Raw genomic sequence first — 21,480 nt, forward strand, 5'->3', positions numbered from 1 at the left:
GCAACTCTAGTACTAATAGGTTCATAATGATTGCTTAAGCTTTACACTCGGTAAGCATTGGAAGGCTTCACTCACCTTGTTCAAGTGGTTGGCTTTTAGTTGAAGTAGTTTTCATCTTGAGTGCCTCCCTAACAGACATGTCACAGCAGGAGCCTTTGTTAGTGTCTTGGTCACTGTCAGCCTGATCACTGTCCCCGTGCCCACTGTCTCTCAGGCTGGCTCTTTCTGGGTCCTTAAACGTGGAGCTACTGAAATACATATAAAGAAAAAGAAGAGAAAGTGTTGTCTCTACGAGTCTGAATCTGAAGTGTCGTCTCTTGCAAAGCAATTTTGACACGAATGCAAATGGGGAAGCTGAGAAAGTTATTTAATAGGCCTTACCTTTGAACAAACTGCTGCCTGCCGCCCATGTAATTGGGCTCTGCGGGAAAATTGTCTGTCTGTGAAAGAGAAGGAAAAAAATACGTATAGTTGTACACTGGACAAATCTCCTGCAGAGCAACAAGATTTCCTAGTGGAAAAATGATTAATAATTCAAAAATTCCCTTAATCTTCAGATTTGTACATTTTAATTAAATTGGAAATTGCTGACATGTAATTATGTACTCAGAACAATTAAATGATTCCGGTCCACAAATTACCTGTTAAAGTAAACAATGAGCCTGTCATAACTGGCATTCTCTGTTAGCACCAGGATGGATAACACTGTTTTGTTTCATTATTTAGATATTAAGATTGAATATTTGTGGGAGGAGTAGAAAAATGACCTAATTTCTCCATATTAAAAGTGTGAATTATTTAATAATACTCATTTTTAACATAATTACATAATCTGCCGGGATTCTATGCCTTTCTTGATATCATATCATTTTAAAGTCATCCACTCCTCAATTAAGAGATATAGGCCCTTTCATTCAAATTACCAGAGGGCGGGAGGAGCTAGAAAAGGTTAAAGGAGAGATAAATGGTGATGGAAGAAGACTTGACTTTGGGTGGTGAGCACACAATGCAATATACAGAAGATGTATTATAGAATTGTACACCTGAAACCTATTTAATTTTATTAGCCAATGTCACCCCAATAAATTCAATCATAAAATAAATATATAAGCACGGCACATATAATTCATTCTCATCTACATCCATACTATAAAAACTGTACTCAAACAAGACATTGGAAAGAGGTGTTACTTTCTGGTTATTAATAACAAAGTAAAAAAAAAAAAAAGAAAGAAAGAAAATGTTACTTAAAACATTGAGGGTAAAGACATTGAGAAACCAGGCTTGTTTTTGTGGTTGTTTTTACTGCTTCCAAACTGACATGGAAATCTGCCAAAAAGAACTGAATTCTCCTTGTATCATTGAACAGAGTCTTTTGGGAGAAAGAGACTAGATCTTTCATAGATTTCCCTATACTGTACATTCATACACGTTACTTCTGCTCGCAGCTGACTTCAGGACAAAGGTTCTCCTGTTTTCTGCATCGCTTCATATCACACCATTATGCTCTGAAGCAGCTATGGGTTCGTACACCACCATCCAGCATGCAAGTATCGGTGGCACAGGAGCATGCAATTCATGAAGCAGAGGGCCCAAGGTAAGGCTTAATGCAGTGCAATATGTGTTTTCCTTATAAATAAGGCTAATTTAAACTAACAGTCCTCTTTTTTTCTTCCCATATAATAATTTAAATTAGTCGGCTTTTCAAAATATTACTGGAGGGAAAAATCATGTTAGAGTAACAGCTTAAAACATTAAGTTTCAGTGTCTCTTAGAAGTTTGGGGACAGAAAGAAACCCTCACAAATATCTTAATCTGTAATCTTCTGTTGTTGCTCAAACGAATTTTATCAAAACAAATGTAAAATTAAGGGTAAACAACGTAGATTTATTTCTCACTCCTAATCTGCTTTCACTAGTAGTTGGTAGCACAAATTTTTCATTAACATATTTTATGTTTTTCTAGACTCTGTGAAGCACCCTTTTTTTAAAAAAATAACAAATTATCAATGTTTGAGGGTAATTTAAAGATCAAATAAAAATAATAATGGAAACCAACACAAAGGGCAACAATGTTTGCAAAAGAATTTTCCAATTTTTAAAACTATAATTAGTTGAAACTCCACATTTTAATTTCATAAAATCTAGTTCATGTTTTTTTTAAAAAATATGTTTTTATTGACTTGAGAGAGAGAGAGGGAGAGAGAGGAACATCAATCAGTTGCCTCCTGCAAGACCACTACTGGGGACTGAGCCTACCTGGGGCATATGCCCTGATTGGGAATTAAACTGGTGTCCTTTGGTATATGGGGTGGTGCTCAACCAACTGAGCCACACTGGTCAGGGCTAGTTTATAATTTCAATTGGTCAAAATATGTATCCAACCCGGTATTGCTAGCAGTTAAAAGCTAAGGATGAATGTCTTAAAACATTTCAGAAAAAGAGAATCCTGGGTATTACAATGAGAGTAAAATGTAATCTGAAAAGTGGAAACTCTACTTAGAAAATATAAGTGCCATTATTAGTAATCTTATGATTTTTAAGGTTTTAATTAGGTGGAGCCTTATAAAAAGGAGATCCCTACTCAGGTTCACACAGGGAGACACATTGGGGAAACTTTTCTTCCCCTATTCTAATTGGGATAGTATCTAAAAATGTTTGCAAATTATTAAAGTTCTAAAGAGTTTTAATAAAACAGACTTAAAGTAAAAAATAAAATACATTTTCTCACTGAGTGAAAAGCTGCTTTTAAATATGTATGTGCAAAAGCATGTGTGTATGTGTATATTTTATGTATCAGTGTCTGACGAATACTGGGAAATGGTATTACTAAAAAATACAGTTTAGATGAAGACAGAAAAACAAGAGGAAGTTAGAAAAAAGGGGAGTTTTGAAGGAAAAGTGAGAGAAGAAAAATAGCAATGAGAAAGGCAAGAAAAAAAGAGAGAAAGAGAAGAAAGAGCGGGAGTTAAAAATGCAAAAATAAAAAATGTAATTGGTTTATTATTGTAGAATTCACAATGTGCAATTTAAAAAATTTGCAACTTAATCAGTAGCACAGTATCAGAAGTTATTAATAATGCCTGTGTTTATCCATTAAAATACATAGAAATGTAAGAGATTTGTGTGTTTATAATTATCATAGTGAAATAGCCATTTTGCTTTAACAAACATATAATAATTCACTATTTTAAAAAGCAACAATGCTGGCTTTATTATAGAAAATAACATTTTCATTATCCAGCCTCCAAGGGTGTCAAAAAACTCATTTAAAATAAACTGAGTATAAAATAACAGTATTTGCATAGAAAAATTAAGAAAAGAGAAAAATAGCCATATGTACCATAACATCATTTAATTTAGAAGTAGAAGGGCTTTCAGATATTTTCCAACCTTGTACTCCAAAAATAGAGTTCTACCTAGTACATGCATAAATTATCTTTTAAATCTAAGAAGAAAGTAAAATTTGCAGTCACACACTTGTAGCTTTTTAAGGGTCAACAGAGTAATTAAATGTGATTATTTATAACTTCTGAAAACATGATCTTCCACACAAACTAATCACTCAAATGTTTTCCCTTCAAATTCATCTTGAACACCGTTTTTACTATTATTTTAAAATATGTGATTTTCTATTGAAATATGTGTTCTTTCAATTGGTGGGCAATTACAGAAAAGTTCTGAAGTTGACACTTTAGATACTATTTAATTTATTTCAAAGTCAGGGTTAAAAGGACAGAAGTTTGGTGGGGTTTTTTTGGTAAGTGATTATTTTCTCATAACAGAAAAGATCGGAATTTATAAATCTGAGTGTGCACTCTTATTTTGATTTTTCTGTTTCTTGTTATTTTCTTTGATGAAGATTATAAAAATTTAGATATTCTTTATTTTACTTTATATAGAAAACAAAGAAATAAGTTATCAAGCAAACCTACAAAGTGGATATGAATGGTTTCCTTAACTGTTTTTCCCTACAAGTATTCAGCAAATTATAGTAAATTTATAAATTATATTTAAAAACAGAACTTTTATCAGCAGTACCTAATAGTAAAATATGTCATCTTCTACAATTCGCTCATCCTTCTAAAACTATAGAAAAAAACAAAACACATCATAATTTTAAAAATGAGTGTCTTTGAAAAAGTGGAAAAGAAGCACCTACTAAAGCTGAACCAACTTCGCTAAACTTGGAAAGCTCATTATTTGTGGAAGTAGATTAATATGATACATCCATTTACATGTGCCTAAAGAAGTTGAACTGAAAACGGATAGTAAAAGGAGTCAAAATCGTTTTCTTAACTAGTAAAATAGTAAAAATAGAAATTTTAAAAATATATCAAGCACTTGACAAATTCAACATCTATTAATGATAAAATTCTCAACAAATAAGAAAAGAAAACATCCTCAATTGTATAAAGGACATCTACCAAAAAAGAGGTATAACTAATATAGCACTGGTGAAAGACTGAAAAAATTCACCACTTCTATTAACCATTGTACTGAAAGTCCTAAAATGTTCAATAAGGCAAGAAAAATAAAGGACACACAAAATTAGAAAGGGAGGAAAAAAAATTATAGACAATGTTGTTGTATTCACAGATAATATTATGTAAGTAGAAAATAGGAAGGAATCAAAATGAAGGAAACTTCTTAGAATTAATAACTAAGTTGAGCAGTGTTGCCATATTTAAGGTCTTAGAGAAAAATTAATTGTATTTCTATATACTAGCAATGCACTACTAGAGATCAAAATTTCAAAAGTACATTTATAGTAGGTCCCTAAAAATCAAAAACTTAGCAGATAATTACTTTTAAAAACAAGTATAGAATCTGTATTCTGAACATCACAAAATCTGATTAAATAAATCAATAAAGGCCTATATAATGAAGAGCTATCTCATGTGTATCATTGGAAGACACAACATGCTAACGATGTCAATGCTCCTCAAATAATTTATACATGTAATATAAATTCCATGCAAATTCCCAGCACAATTTCCTGTAGTTATAGACAAGAAGATTCTAAAATATATATGGAAAAACAAATAAACTGTAAGAACCAAAATCTCTTTAAAAGAATAAAGTTGAAGTAGTTACACTACCCTGTTTTAAGAGTTACTATGAAGCAATTCTATCAAGACAGTATAGTAGTGTTGATGGAAAAGACACATAGATCAATGAAACAGAAGAGACTGTCTAGAAATATTCCACACAAATATGGTCAGTTGATTTCTAACAAAGTAGCAAACAGCAATTCAATACGTAATTCAAATAAATGAACCTCAACCCACACCTCACACTTTATATTTTTAAAAAAGCAAAAACAAAAACAAAAAATGCCTCAAAATAGATCATAAATATGAATGTAAAACACAAAACTATAAAACTTTAGAAGAAAGCCTAGCAGAAAATCTTTGTGACCTTGTGTTAGGTGTAATTCTCAGACTGATACCAAAAGCACAATCTACAGCAAAAAGAGAAAGAAAAAAAAGGACCCAAATTAACCCAGAAATTTTGAATTTACCATAAATGAAAACTATGCTCACACAAAAATATTTACAGAAACTCTCTTTTCCGAAAGTAGATTCAGCCCAGGTATCTTCTAAAAGGTGAGTAGATAGACTGAGGTACATACATACACTGGAAAACTATTTAGCAATAAAACATGAACTATTGATGAAACAACTACTGATGAATCTCAGAAGCATTATGTTGAGTGAAAAACCTATTATGAAAAAGAACAGATTAGTGGTTGCAGCGGTTAAAATTGACTACAGAGATACAGCATGAGGAATCTTTTAGGGTGACAGAACTGCTTAGTAATTTTATTGTGATGGTGGTTTCATGATGCCTTACATGAATAAAAATACACAGAAATCTACACTCAATAAAAGGTTCATTATACTGATTATTGATAAAAGGTATTTCCAAAAAATATATGCAAAGGTGTTTCCAAAAATATATGTAAGGTGACCATCTGCATCTCACATATGCTGAAGATCCATCTGTCTCGTAGAGACTTATAAAACTATAAGTTCTTTTATTAAATATTCTCAATAAAGAGTATTTCTGAACTTTGTCCTTCAAAATTATACTCAACCAACTTTTAAAACCCATGTAGGAATCTCATTTTCATTTGGACAGACTACAAATGGATTCAAGATATAAAGATCCATTTAGCCACAGTAGCAAACCCAAGCAACAGCTCTATAAGACAGGCACCTTAAATATGAATTATTTAGCTCAAGTTTCATTTCTTCCAAGGATGTTTTTCTTGTGTGCAATTCCCGTTTACCCAGCCATAGAGTAAATACTTTAAATAAAGATTTCAGACTGCATTTATTGCAAAGGAGTAGCTTTCCCTTTCAGTGCAGGAAACAAACGTGCCTACATCAAGAAGCACGGGGAGCCATCCTAAGAAATGGAGAGTTTTTGAATTTAGAAATACCTTGTAAAATTGATTCTGCATTTGAAAGTAAGTAAATAGCATATCTTTGTAAAGTCTCTAAAGATATTTAATATGAAATGATTAGCATCTAAGATGTACCAAATATTGTCATAATAATTTTACAACTTTGAGGTAAAATTAGGATAATACTATCTAAAAATGTGTAGGTTTATATTTCACATGAGATAATACAGAAAAATTTCTTAATTATATAATACAATTTCTGTCATAACTGTTCAATTTTTTAAAAGTCCCATATGCAGCACAGCAATGATTGTGAAATTATGATAACTGGACGGAAGTCTGGTAAATTTTGAAAAAATGCTTGGATTTCTAGAAAATGAGACAACTGTGGGATGAGAAAAATAAAGATGTCATCATTTTGAATATTGTTTCCAATGAATTTCTATGAAAAAAAAAATCCAAATAGTAGTCTCCAAATGTATCCCTGCAAAAGGAAGAGAGACTAATGTAAACATTAGGAAACTGGATTCTAAGTTTAGTTTTCACCACCATAACTACTCTTTAAATAAATGTTGCTAGGATTCAAACCTTGATCAGTGCAATCCCTATGTGATAAATATGTACACAATACCTTGGTGCTATTTTGCCAATATTATCTTATATTTCCCAGTATAGAGCCATGAAACACTCAGGGAACATTGTATGGAAAGAACTATTTTGGCATTACCAGAATCATTGTTGTGAAAACCTAGGAGGCAGAAGTTTATAAACTGCTAGCATTCTTGATATCCTTTTGCCTTTCTATGTCAGTTCGTTTACCTAAGAGGACACCTTTGGGATAGAGGCCCAATGGATAAATTCATTCTACAATATACCCTTAGCTCAGATCACAAGCAATATTTTAAAATCCAGCATTCAACAATGTAAAATGCACAATATCTGAGATACAAGCAGGAATTACAAGGCATGCCATAAACCAGAAAAACATAACTCCTACCTAGGAGAATATCCATCAATAAAAAGAAAAAAGACCCAGGAATGAAAAAGATAATGTAAATAGTCAATAAGGATCTTTAAAAACCTATTAGAAATATTAAAAATATGGCCAGGAATGTAAACTATGTTCCTGAGAATAAATGCCTCCTTAAATTTTGAACCCTAAGTGCCTCCCTTGTGTCATCTTAATCTCAGGCCTTAAGGAGAGAAGTAGAAGATTTAAAAAAAAAAAGAGCTAAATGGAACTTCTAAAGATTAAAAACTACACTCTTTCAAATTTTCAAAAGCAATGAATAAGATTGACAACAGGTTAGACACTGAGGAAGAAAATATGCTGCGTTTGGTACCAAATTTTAGAAACATTTGCCTCAATATTATATATTAAATCTATATGTTTATCTGTATAAGCTTTATTCACTATTTGTCTCAACATTGTCTTTATGAATTTGCACTGTACTAGAGAGTAAGGACAGGTAAGTCAAATACAAAAGAATCTCCCACAGGTTATAATAAAACTATGAAGAAAGTTTTAAATCTAAAGATATTCATCTAGAATAAGAATTATTAAGGAAAAATGAAAGTATGTATTTGACTCTGAAGTTATCATTAAGAGAGCAACTTACTTCTCACAAACTAATTTGGGGTTGTATATGTTGTAATGGTTTTAAATCATATCATTTTAACTTCAGTTATAATTAGATCATCAGTGTTTTCTTAATCCAGGGGTACAGGGGAATGGAATTTTGAAAATGTCTTTGAATTAGGGACATCAGGTTGATTGCATATATTGGTGCCATTGGGTTGAAAATGAAACAAGACAAGTTGAACTTTACCCTTAATTCAATGGCACTGATTTTCACATTGACAACAAGCATTTTCTTTGCGGCAGACTAAACACAAGGGAGCATTAAGAGGTGAATAATTCACTGTAAGCTTTTCATACCGACACCGTTTCTGATAGCTTTGCCTTCAACAGAATATATGGTGTGGTTCTTTCTACATTGCTGAAGTAGGCAGAGTATTTTAAGCCACCACTTATAAAGTTATCTGACAGCACCTATGGCTTTGGAATTTTTAAAGTGCATGAGGCATGGCAATAACTGTATTTATCAGTGATTTTCAAAATAATATATTTTATACAAGTATAGTGTGGCTGACATTTGTGTTTTGTTATGAAAGGCACAATAAAAGCATAAGAAATTCATACCACATTTAGCAAAAACTAGCATTATTTTAAATTTAAAATAAGAAGACAAAAATGTCACATCTTTAAGCAAGAATTTTAAGTCTACTGCTCAATTAGGATGACTTAGTTTAATTTTTTCTTGTTTTTCATTTTACTTTATTTATTTATTATTTTTTAAATCCTCACCCCAGGATATTTTTTCTATTGGTTTTCAGAGAGAGTGGAAGAAAGAGAGAGAGAGAAACATCAATGTGAGAGAGACACATCAATTGGTTGTCTCGTGTACACTCCCCGACTGGGCCAGGGATCGAGCCTGCAACCAAGCTACGTGCCCTTGGCCTGAATCGAACCTGCAACCCTTTAGTCCCTGGTCCAGTGCTCTAACCACTTAGCAAACCAGCTAGGGCTTTACTTCATGTTTTATTGAATTTATTGGGGTGACATTGGTTAATAAAACCATACAGGTTTCAAGTGTACAACTCTGTAATACATCATCTGCATACTGCACTGTGTACTCACCACCTAAAGTCAAGTGTCCTTCCATCACCATTTATCTCCTCTGTGCCTTTTTCCGCCTCCCCCATATCTCTTTCCCCCTGGCAATCACCAAACTGTTTTCAGTGTTTGCTTTTTATTTTTTTTTGCTTAATCCCTTCACCTTTTTCACCTAGCTCCCCAGCCCCTCTCCCCTCTGACAGCTGTCAGTCTGTTCTCTGTGTCCAGGAGTTTGTTTCTGTTTTGTTTGTTTATTTTGTTCATTAGATTCCACATATAAGTGAAATCATATGGTACTTATTTTCTCTGCCTGGCTTATTTCACTTAGCATAATACTCTCCAGGACCATCCATGATTTCACAAAAGGTAAAATTTCCTTCTTTCTTTACGGCAGAGTAGTATTCCATTGTGTAAATGTGCCACAGCTTTTTTATCCACTAATCTACTGATGGGCACTTGGGCTGCTTCCAAATCTAGGCTATTGTAAATAACCCTGCAATGAATATAGACATACATATATTCTTCTGAATTAGTGTTTTGGGTTTCTTTGGATATATTCCCAGAAATGGAATTGCTGGATCATAAGGCAGTTCCATTATTAATTTTTTAAGGTACCTCCAGTTTTTCTCAATGGCTGCGCCAATCTACGTTCCCACCAACAGTGCACAAGGGCTCCTTTTTCTCCACATCCTCAACAACACTTGTTTGTTGATTTATTGATGATAGTCATTCTGATGATGTGATGTTAATATCATATTGATAGTCATTCTGATGGTGTGATGTTAATATCATATCTCATTGTGGTTTTTATTTGCTTTTCCCTAATGCTTAATGATGTTGAGCCTCTTTTCATATGTCTCTTGATCATCTGTAAGATTTGGGTGATTATTAAAATCTCTTACAAATGTTAACTTTTTTATAAATAACACTGATGACTTTAATAATAATTTCTGTGCCAGAAATTAATTATGTAATTTATAAATCTTGAAGAAAATCATCTTTGACAAGAAGAAAATTGAGATAAAAGGTAAGATGAGCTATCTGTTAATACACACAAAATAAAGAATGGTACACATTCTCTATATTTTGCTGAAGCTTGGAGTGCAGAAGCCACTGGGTGCCACTGAATGCTAGATGTGCTTTCTCATTGGCAATGGAAGAGCATTATGCCATGAGTTGATGTCTTCTGATAAATATCCAAACTTACTTCCTGGCTGCTAATTCCCACCTTCCTAATTAATCCATTCTCTTCAGTGAGGTCAGCCTCTCCATTTCAGCGCTGTCCAATAACCAGTTTCATGTTTTTCTTCAACGGTGGTAGTGGCTGGGGAGGAGCTTACAGCTCTTTTCTCTGCTGATTTTTTTCTTACAGTCAGGTATTTCTTCTTAAGAGTGTTTCCTCTTACTGTGCTCTTTTTCTTCTAGATTAAGAATACTAAAGGATTGCCCAGTTGGGCGTGGCTCAGCAGTTGAGCCAGGAGATGGTGGTTCAATTCCAGGTCAAGGCATATGCCCCAGGTTGCGGGCTCCATCCCCAGTCAAGGGTGTGCAACAGGCAGCTGATCAATCATTGATATTTCTATCTCTCTCTCTCCCTCTCCTTTCCTCTCTCTGAAATCAATAAAGACATAAAAAAAAAAAAAAAAAAAGAATACTAAAGGATTTTTCTACTGGAGGAAATATCTAAAACTGGATTCTCTGCAATTGGGCCCCCAAGATTAAAAACTGAAAGATTATATGTAGCCAATTAAAATTTGTAACAGGTCTGAACTTTTAGAATCCTCTACATGAAAAGAAAAAGAAAATGGAAGGAGACAAATTGGTGACAAATAATTTTACTTATGCTGATACATTTTATAAATATTTTATTAATTTTAAGGGACTTGCTAATTAGAAAAAACTTTTACAAATTAAATATTTAAATTTAAACCGATTTTTACTCTGCATGTCTATATTTACAAAGCATGTCTATATTTAGCTAATATAGACATGCTTTGAAATTATATTGTACTGAATCTAAATGTATGTAAATAGTGTCATTGTGTAGATTCTGTGTTAGGTAATTTGAAGGATGCTGTCATATATTAAGATCTATAAAACAGTATTATTGATATTTATTATTCATTCTTCTCATTGCGCTAGGACACACAGTAGTGTTACTGTCCACATTTTTTAAAACAGACAAGATACAGGTAACAGACTTCCACAGAGTTGCCCATCATATACCTGATTCATTGGAGAACAGTAACACTTGCCACAGACTGCCAGTCAGCTGCTGTACTGACTCTCTGAGTAATAAAAAAGAATAATGATACATCCCCACATTTTTAGAAATAAGTTAATGAGAAATTAATGTAACCTGTCTTGAAACACTTTTAAAAATTATTGTCAAATACTAAGCAAAATCAGTACTACTAACACCCTAATAACAAGATGGCTCTCTTTTACCTTTCTATATTTTATGTTAATTTATTTTAATAGGCTGAACATGTTATTTGTATATATAACTCCAATAATTAGATATTTCCTTTGGTCAATAACATAAAAAGGTAATAATGGCCATTTATTATCAAATATTCTAATGCATGCAGTAGGCTTAACTGTGTGATTACTTATCATCTTTATAGTCATATAAATTGTCAAAATAGGCACTTCTGAAAAAAAACCTCTCAAAGTGCAAAAGAAACTTAAGGTATTCCATTTAGTCAATCATTATGTAACATTCTCAAATAACTACTTTAAAAGGTGAACCAAACTGTATATCTGTTATCCATTTCATCAGTTTATTTTTTTTACCATACACTAAAACTAAAATTTTATGAATGCAATGATTTGACAAACACTATTCACCAGTCTTGCGCCTCAAAATATTAAATTGTTAATCAGAAGATAAAGTAAATTATCTACCTAGTGAGTTAAGTTTTTAAATGAAAGAAAAAATGATCAATAAGATCAGTTTCTTGTCTGACTTTGCATCAGTCTTTCAAGTCATCACCTGTATAATAGGTGTATCCCAGTTCTTCACAGGAGAAAAAAATGGAAGGAATTTAAGGTGAAATTGAATGATGCTACACCTTCCTAATTTTTTCCCTCTAACTCTTGATAGGCACAGAGAATTTTTAACTCTTTATAATAATAAACAGCATTTCAGCTAACCAGCTAAACAACCAATGTATTTTACAATTATTAGTAAATACTTTGGGGAAATTTTTAAGTCCCTAATCTTTTGCCTGAGTTTCAAAGGGAACTTATTAATCCTTTCAAAAATATGTAAAAATTTAAATTTCTAAAATAATTTACCCATTGGATTTGAATTTCTGGCTTGAAAACAATTGAGAGTTCAATTATGAAAATTTAGGAGATAATATGCAAAAAATTTGGAATACTTGTCCTCAAAAATTACTAGTACAAAAAGAGGGTACTCCTATATTTGATGAAAAATAATTATTAATCAAATCCTTGAGTATTAGATTACCAGAATATTTATTTTTTCTCCTCTGAAATACAAAAATAAGTGTCACATTTAAAATGTACGATTCAACGAAAATAGTCTATTTTAAGTTGGCATTCATACCTGAATTAAAATAAAGCTAAGTGTCTTTACTAATGTTAACATATTTTTAATTAAACATTAGCACAAAATGAAACGAAATATCTTTCTTACTCCTTATCACACTGTCACTTAATACCTAATTCAAGCATTGCAGCTCTTTCTTTGCTTGAAGAGTTTAATTATAAGACTGTTTCTCTTCTTATGAGAGAAGCAATCTTACCTAGACAATCAGTTCATGAGACAATAGGCCTGCATTCTTAGATCTCTAGCTTTGACACAGCAATCACTTTGATTTTATTAGAAACTGTTTATAATCTACATGGTACAGATTTTACAATAACACAAATGGGAAAAAATAGAGATATTGTTAAGATGCAGTAATGCATTACAAAAATGGTTGGAGAACTCTGGCCCATGACCCACTATCTCTTTTTGAAAAAGTTTTATTGGAACTCAGCCATGTGCTTTTATTTACACATTGCCTATGTCTGCTTCCATGCTTCCATGGCAGAGTTGAGCAGTTGTGACCAAAACTGTATGGACCTTAAATCCAAATATATTTACTGTCTGTCTCTTACTAGAAAAAGTGCAGGCTCCTGGATTAAGAAGACTAAGTCTCAGTTCTTAACTGTATAATTAATTTCTTTTTTTTTACTTTACTCACTCCTGTAGATAAAATACTAATGAAGCATTTTAATATATACATTCTGCTTAATTAGGTCATCCTTTAGAAAAAACACAAGCCATTTTCATCCTCTGTAGGTAACAGACTTCCTTCACAGAGTATGCATTTGAAGGGTACCTGATTAAAAAACTGTTCATATTTTTTTAAGTGGATTTTAGCGTTAAGTGATTTGTAGCATGTTTATGTTCATTTCCAAACTACTTAAAAAGTGGAAACAGTACCGTCATGGGATCACCTGAAAACAAAATGCACTTAGATGAAGTACATTACAAGTCCCTTCAGAGTGTATTAGGAAAAAAGTAACCCATTTTTTTCCCAGAGGAAAAAATCTTCATTTCTTGGTCCTTTGTCTCCTGATCTTCCTTATATATTTTACAGGATGACCTTGTCACTATATTTCAACTATCCAAATCTATCATTTCCTTTCAACCTCAGCAGCTGGGGCTATCATAATTATTTCTATTTCATGGATGGAAAAACTGAAGCCTGTGGACTTCATGAAAAGCTAGCTGCAGGTCCCTGTATGAGTAAGTAATATGAACAAGTTTCCTTTTGACTCAAAATTTTGCATTCTTTCAAAATAAAAAAACCTGCAAGTACTATGTGGTTCATCTTGCTTTTGTGTGTATTGTTACTTGCTTTTTATTCTATTCTATTTATCATTGTTTGATGTATTTTACAGATTATTCTCATTCTAATTACTAATCAGTGCTCCCTACGGAGTTCTAATACCAGGTCACACCCCCTTGAATGGCTTTGTTCCTATAACTGTTAAGTCCTTAAGTAAATTAAACACAGACAAAAGCAATGAGGTCCACCGGACAATTTTGGTTAGCATAAAATAATCGAATCTTAGTTCTATGATTAAATCAGAATCCTGTGTTGCTTGTAGATTCTCCAAAATTTGGATATATTTTCACTATGCAGGACCAAGCTATAGATCCTCTTAAAACTACTGCTAGTTTCCCAATTGAAAGACCCTATGGCAATGTGTTATACATAGGTCCCAGCAGAGTTTTTGATGCTTAATGTGTGGAGGTCTTAAAGAATTCTCTTCCAAATGGGCAGTACTTTATACGGGAAATTATTCACACTGTCAGATGTTCTTACACTCTATGGATGCCACAATAGAAATGCATATGAAACATGATATCCCAATTGGTGTCGGAGCAAAATACCTAAACTTTGGGTCAAATAAACTTAGTTCTCTATTCCTAGCTAGCTGTAAATACCTGGGTAACATTTCTGTGCTGGAATTTTCACACATGAAAAGAAGTGTAAATGAAATAAGATGCTATCATATGTCTAACTTTCTAGTATTAATCCTCTTACAACACTTCTGTATCTTTTGCTGAAATTTTCTTTTTTTAAATTTATATTTATCACTGAAAATATTACAGATGTACCTCTTTTTTCCCCCATTGATCCCCTCCACCTGAAATTTCTCAAGTTCTCCTTGCCTAAAAGAGCATCGTTCTTATGGAAGACTTCATAAAGTCTTTCTACTTCAGAGTTTACTTTGGAAGTTTAAGAAGTTTACCTGGAAACCAATGTTTTCAATATAGTCTATCAAAAATTGGTCCCCCCTTTTAAATGTCTATTTAACATTAAAACAAAACTGTCCAGTACTCATTTAGAGATGTCAAAATAAAATTTGCCATAAAATAAAATTGCATTCCAGTAAAATACTGTTTTAGAATCATAAGTACTCTGGAATGGAATTGTACTCTCATATAATTACTAACATTTACAGGAAATATGTCTGCATTACCTGTACCCTAAAGTTTAACTGCTCTAGAATATTTTATGCAAAATGCTGTTAACAATAAAATAATATGTGTTAATATTTATTCAGCAAACAATATTTGTTATATTCTTTATATGCATAATAATATTTCATCTTTAATTCTCATGACAACCCTATGAGTAGCAAATATTATTATACCTGATAAGAAAAAAGAAAAAAATATTAGCAACTTGCTCTGGACTGAGCTGGTATTTTAAAATCCAAGAACAGCCCAGCTGACATGGCTCAGTGTTTGAGCATCAACCTATGATCCAGGACATCGAGGTTTGATTTCCAGTCAGGGCACAAGCCCAGGTTTCGGGCTCCATCTCCAGCGGGGGTGTGCAGGAGGCAGCTGATCAATGACTGTTTCATCAATGATGTTTCTGTCTCTCTCTCCCTCTCCTTTTCTCACTCTAAAATCAATAAAAAATATATTTAAAAGAAAACAAACAAAAAAACACCAAGAACCATGGGAAAAGCATCTCAGTGAAAAAAATCTATCAATCAGAGAGTAACTGATTAAATGAATTATAACATATCTATTAATTGCCCCAGCATTCCACCATTGTTAAGAGAAGAGAGGGGAAAAGATAATATGAAACTACATCGCTGACATGAGAAAATGTTTATGACATATTTATATAACTTAAAGCAAAAAGCCACTTAATATATTATGTTTAGTATATAACACTTTTTGTAAAACAATCTAGTTTGTGTGGGAGGGTGCACAAATGTGCACACAAGGAGATAGAAAGATATACGGGTTCACAATCTTTCATTCAAAACCCTTGCATCTAGACATGTTTTGTATAACTTTTTCATATTTGAGAATGACATTTTGGGGTTTATGTCATGCATTACCCATCCCAGCAGGGGCTGGTTGGAACAACACCTCATATTAAACATATTAATATTTCTTCAGTAAAAAAAAATGTTAATATTAACACTAAGTGGAATAAATCCAGATTTAAAATAGCCTTAAATCAGTTCAGGTCTGAATTCTTTGTATTTTATAATTAGAAAAGGATGGCAGATCTGAAAACAAAAGGTTTACAATAGCTACCTCTGACTATTAAATTGTAAGCAATTACAATTTTTAAATGTAACTTTTTTTTTCTGTTTTCAGTTTATAACTATACAATGAGTTCATACTACATACCAGGTGCTGTTTTAGGTATGGGTTTTTAGTAGAATTTTCAAACTAAGTAAGAATTCCTCTTTAAATTAGGGAAAAAAATATAATCATTTAATTTTTTAAAAAATTAAAAAGGGGTGTGGGGGAGCAGGGAAGAGATTGACCAAAGAACATATATGCATATATGCATAGCCCATGGACATGGTGAAGGCCTGGGGTGGAGCAGGGGCTGGGTGGAGGGGGAAGAAAGGGGGAAATGGGGGACATCTCTAATACTGTCAGCAATTTAAAAAATGAAAGAAAAAACAACAAACTTAAGAAACACACATAATGATAAAATTTGAAATTCCTTTAATGCCGAAACTTGGATTTTTGCGTATCAGGGTTTTGCAATAGTTGCTTTTCCCAAGAGTCAAGTATCTTCTAGGGAAACCATCAACTCACTAAAAATCAAACAGGAAAGGAGTAACTGGCCCTGCAGTAAAATGTAGCCAATTCATCCCTGGAGGCTGACTACAAATTCCCAGTTCAATGACAGAGTGGTTGAAATCCAAAAGACACCAGACTAGCAGTGCCTGAATCTCAACTACACAGGTCTAGAGGCACAGTCTCAGTGGAATAACTTCATCTTTGGAATATCTGTCATGGAACAAAAAAAAAATCAAGGGTTTAAAAATCTCATATATTTGTATCTCAATTGTGCTTGAAGAACTTCTTTATAGATTACCTAATTCTATACTTTTATAAAAAATATTACGTCTTCTTATTGTAGCATTAGACACATTTTTACACTAATGTAAAACACAAAGTTGGTAATTATCTTCCAAAAAAAAATGAAAAGCAGACTTCTCTTCACTGATAGCCTTTCTCCTTCCTTTTTTTCAAAATAGGGAATCAGACTGTCATATGTAGTTGGAAAAACAGATTTTCCCTTTCTGTGAAGGAGCATGACTTTATTCAGGCAGAGTCAGGTAGTTTATAGACACTACCCACTTAACGTAACAATGACAAAGTATAAAACTCTTCCTTAAGTCGAATTTGATTTAAAGACCCCGATACCCTTTTTCTTGAGAGGACAGAACATCACAGATATGAAATGGTGCACCTAGTAGCGCAGCATATAAAGAGCTCAAGCTGAAAAATAACAATAAGCTCTCCATCCATTATTGCAGAACAAATAAATAAGCAAAATGAAAATCATGACACATTATTACATTATTCTGAATTGTCTCTATTCATTAAAAAAAAGAGATGAGTGCATCTGAAATAATTTTACATGTCAAATGACAGTAAGCCTTGCAATTGAGATACTACTGAAAGGAATATCCTTAAAAGGCAGATACATAGTCTTATGTGGCTTATATCAAGGTTATGGTAGAAAGTATGAGGAATCTGAGAAATAAGTACTTCATACCAAAATGGTCATAGCATAGTATCCAAACATTTACATCATTCACCTGTGGTATGTGTTTTTGATATTTTATAAAGTCAATAAAAATACATTAAAAAGCTTTAGAAAAAAATTTCTTGTCATTTAGGCCTTAGATGGATTCTACTTTTCAGTTCCTCTGTTGAATTAATATACTAGGTTAGATTAACAGCACTGGCTTGTAAATAAGGAAGCTCTGAATCCTATTAATGAAGATATGCTGCCAAAATTATCAGCTTCATACTTAGCAAGTTTCCAAGTATTTGGAAAAGCTGTGAAATAGGATTGTAAGGTTAAGCTGTGTACATCTGGCTCGACATTACATAAATATTTCAGAAATTTGATCTCATAGGCTGAAGAAACACCTGTCTAATCATGACTCATTTCCAAGTTACATGAACTTCAGTGAACAGAGCAATACACAAATGCTGACAAGAAATCATGTCAATTTACATAATGTACTTCTTAGGTGTATAATTTTATCATACATCACCTTTCTTGGTAAAGATATAAGAAATATTTTAGGAAGATTCTGTGGTATTATACTAAAGGTGTAAAAATTTTTGAAACTCAGGATAACCACCTGAAATATCAAATATTGCTTTTTTCTTATGTCATGGAATGTAATTTTAGTGTAATTAGATGCTGTAAGTATAAATGTGGCATAATATGAACCCAGAGAATAATTAATAAGAAGCAAGAGTTTCTGCATCAAATAGCAAGAAAAAGTTCAGCAGCCCCTGTAGTTAATCGAAACCTTAATGAAGTTGAACATTAGTTACTTTAACCAGATCTAGGATTAGATAACTACGCTGACTCTTTGTCAAATATGCACCAGTTCATTGAGCCTGATTTTATTTTTTCAAATTTCGTTTAAATGGTAATTGGGTTGAAAGTGTACTAAATATGACTCTTATCAGATTAACTTCAAATGTTCAACTTAAAAACACAGATTTTTGAAACTATGGTCCAAAATGGCTGCTAAAGGTCAATGAATCAAATTTCCAATTATATTTCCAGGGAGCAGATGGGTGCAATGAAATCCAATGATTGAATTTTAAATGCTTTCACTTCTCCTTTTATCTGTTTCCCAACATGTTGATTCTACCTTAATGCTCTAACAAGATAACAGGTTTATTACAGTTAACCAACAGAAATGATATCTCCATTTCCCAATTATTTATATCATGTTACCTGGGGATATTCAATCAGAGCTACTTTCCTTCTCCCACCCCCAGGGCCTTTCCATCACCATCACACATTTCCACCAAACAAAACCCAAACTATAATATCATTAAATAACACATGTGTCCTTGGAGATTTGATTTCTCTGGTAAACTAATGAGAAAAATAAAGCTCAAGTTCATGGAGGCTCAATGGGAAATTTCAAATGAAAATAATTTTAAGGAATTCATTAGCTAAGTTTATAAATTTCTTTTTCTTATGTTATGAACTGATATGTTGGTTTATTTCTCTGACCCGCCTAGGCATAAACATGTAAAGAAGGTTTATCAAGAGTAAAAAAATTAAAGTCTATTTTCAGGAGTGGCAGATGGGAGATTTTACCTCTACTATATCTCAATAGAGCACAATCTTGCCCAAAATATAAAAAGAGGGCATAATATAGAGAGGTTTATTTTAATGCTTTTATATAAAAGAAAATAAACATTTTTACCTATTAAAATATATACTGAAGTTTAGATTAAAGGAAATCCAAGAAGTTTTTATTTTAACTAATAAACAAAAATATTTCTTGTCTATTAAATGCATTTAAATAATGGTAAACATAATACTATTCAACCCAACCCGTCTCAAATCTAATTCAATCCTAAATAGCTCCACTGTGTAATATCAATATATGACTATCAGGTTCAAATGTGCATATAGTTAAATATTAACCTGGTGGTAAACACCGCCATGGTCTCATCAACATATATATCTAATATTTTTTAATATTTACATTATATGTAAATATACAAGGTTCTTAAGTATCCCTGTAAAAAATATATTTTCTGAATAGATATCACAGAGGAGATTAGGTAGCAAGAATAAGAAGAATTAGAACAAGTCAGTGTAAGGTGAATAATTCCTGTTTTTGTTGTTTTTTTTGCTTCATTCAAAGTATGTGGTTTGTGATGTATTTCAAATATTTAAACAACTTTTTGAAGTTTTTAAACAATGATACATGTTTAGGTTATATGGTTTTCTGTGAAGACTAACGTACATGCATAAAAAACTGGTATATTTGCAAAACATTAACATTTTTAGCAACATTGTTTGAAAGTCACATTTCAATAGATTTCTAAACTGTATTTAAAATTGGGATTTTCGACCTATTTGCCACAAGAAATTTTAAAACATGAAATACCTGACTATTTAATCAGCGCACTGACCTCTTCTACCTTAGATTGTCAGATAAAACAATGACAACAGCCAACACAACAATAGCTGTTGGGTGCAAATGCCCTATCTTGAACAATAAATATATAGGTCATATAATAGAGTTGCATGTTATTGATCATGTCGTGTAATAGAGTTGCATCTGATTGGTTAATTCAAGTATAAGCACCTGATTTTTTTAAAAAGTCACCTTGCAGAAAAAGGGTACATAATTGCTATTTTTTTTAGCAATCAAAATTATACCTATTTTTTGTCAGATTGGCAAAAATATATATTTTTTTGGTGTGCTGCAGAATTTTAGTAATTACTTTACGTGTGCCATGAGATGAAAAAAGTCGAAAATCACTGCTTTAAAAGAAAGCATGTATGATAGTTCAAGAAAAAGCATATTCAGAGAAATGAGTAAAATTCAGACAAATTATGGAGTATTAGAGGCTGTCTGAGGGAATATCTGCTCCCAGTATGCAGGCCTTTTGCAGTGACATGAAACCAAGTCCTCATCTGGCAATCCACCTAGAGAGAGCAGCACCCATGGCTAATCTGCCTTCTTTCCCAATATTCCAGGGTGAGTTTACAGGTGGACTTGAACTATAATGTTTAGATAATTGTGGATATAAATGAGAACTTATTATTTATTGGCTAATCACATAAGATATTTAAGTTATTTTAATGTTCTAGAAACTCACTTATTTTTTAATGTTCATTAACAATAAACCATAAACTTCTTAAATTTACGTTTCTATGCTCTTTTGTATTATATTTTCCTTAATTTTGTATCTCAGATACTCTGGCAAGTGGGAATAACTAAACTTTATACAGTTTGAAAGCTCATTCTGCTTGAAACCTTTATTCTATCAGCACCCCCCCATATTGTTTGATATAGATTTTGCAATTAAAATTTTAATTCAGATATATAATAGTTAAGTACTAAAATAGTAGTAAATTATTTTAATTAAAGCTTTTAAAATTATTTCATTTTTATTAACTGTATTAGTGATTATGGATTGAACAACCTGCAGGTCATAGATGTGTTTTAAATAACAATACTAAAATGGGCAATATATTGCTTATATGAGTGCTTAGCTGATGTTTCCTCAATATGTGCCTGACAATTTCAGACCACCTACACAAGATGGATGCTGAAATTTTGAGAAGACTTTTGTATGTTGGGATATTATTATTACATACATGTAATAATTATCCATGGTAATTTTACTTTCCCATTATCAGATGGCAAATCTGATAATCACTTGGTACCAAAGTGAATATACCATAAAATCACATGTCAACAAATACAAAGAAGTGTAATCCCAAAATAACAATTAATGGTTTATATATAATTCCATTTCATTAAAAATTATATAGAAAATAAGCACTTATTTATGGAAAGTCTTCATAAGA

At 32.2% G+C, this 21,480-nt stretch overlaps 1 protein-coding gene across 1 annotated transcript in view; it reads right to left on the bottom strand.

Annotated features, from left to right (window-relative positions):
• The window catches only part of PCDH17 (protocadherin 17), an 87,095-nt gene that overhangs the window by 51,085 nt on the left and 14,530 nt on the right, over positions 1 to 21,480 (bottom strand). The window contains exons 2-3 of the mRNA XM_087814307.1: positions 382 to 440; positions 76 to 248 (exon numbers count right to left, since the gene is read on the bottom strand). Of these exons, the coding sequence (XP_087670433.1) occupies positions 76 to 248; positions 382 to 440 (232 nt within the window). The remainder of the gene's footprint in view (positions 1 to 75; positions 249 to 381; positions 441 to 21,480) is intronic.

Source organism: Miniopterus natalensis, chromosome 2 (genome assembly GCF_054644295.1).
Source record: "Miniopterus natalensis isolate mMinNat1 chromosome 2, mMinNat1.hap1, whole genome shotgun sequence".
In the NCBI taxonomy this organism is placed as follows: Eukaryota; Metazoa; Chordata; class Mammalia; order Chiroptera; family Miniopteridae; genus Miniopterus; species Miniopterus natalensis.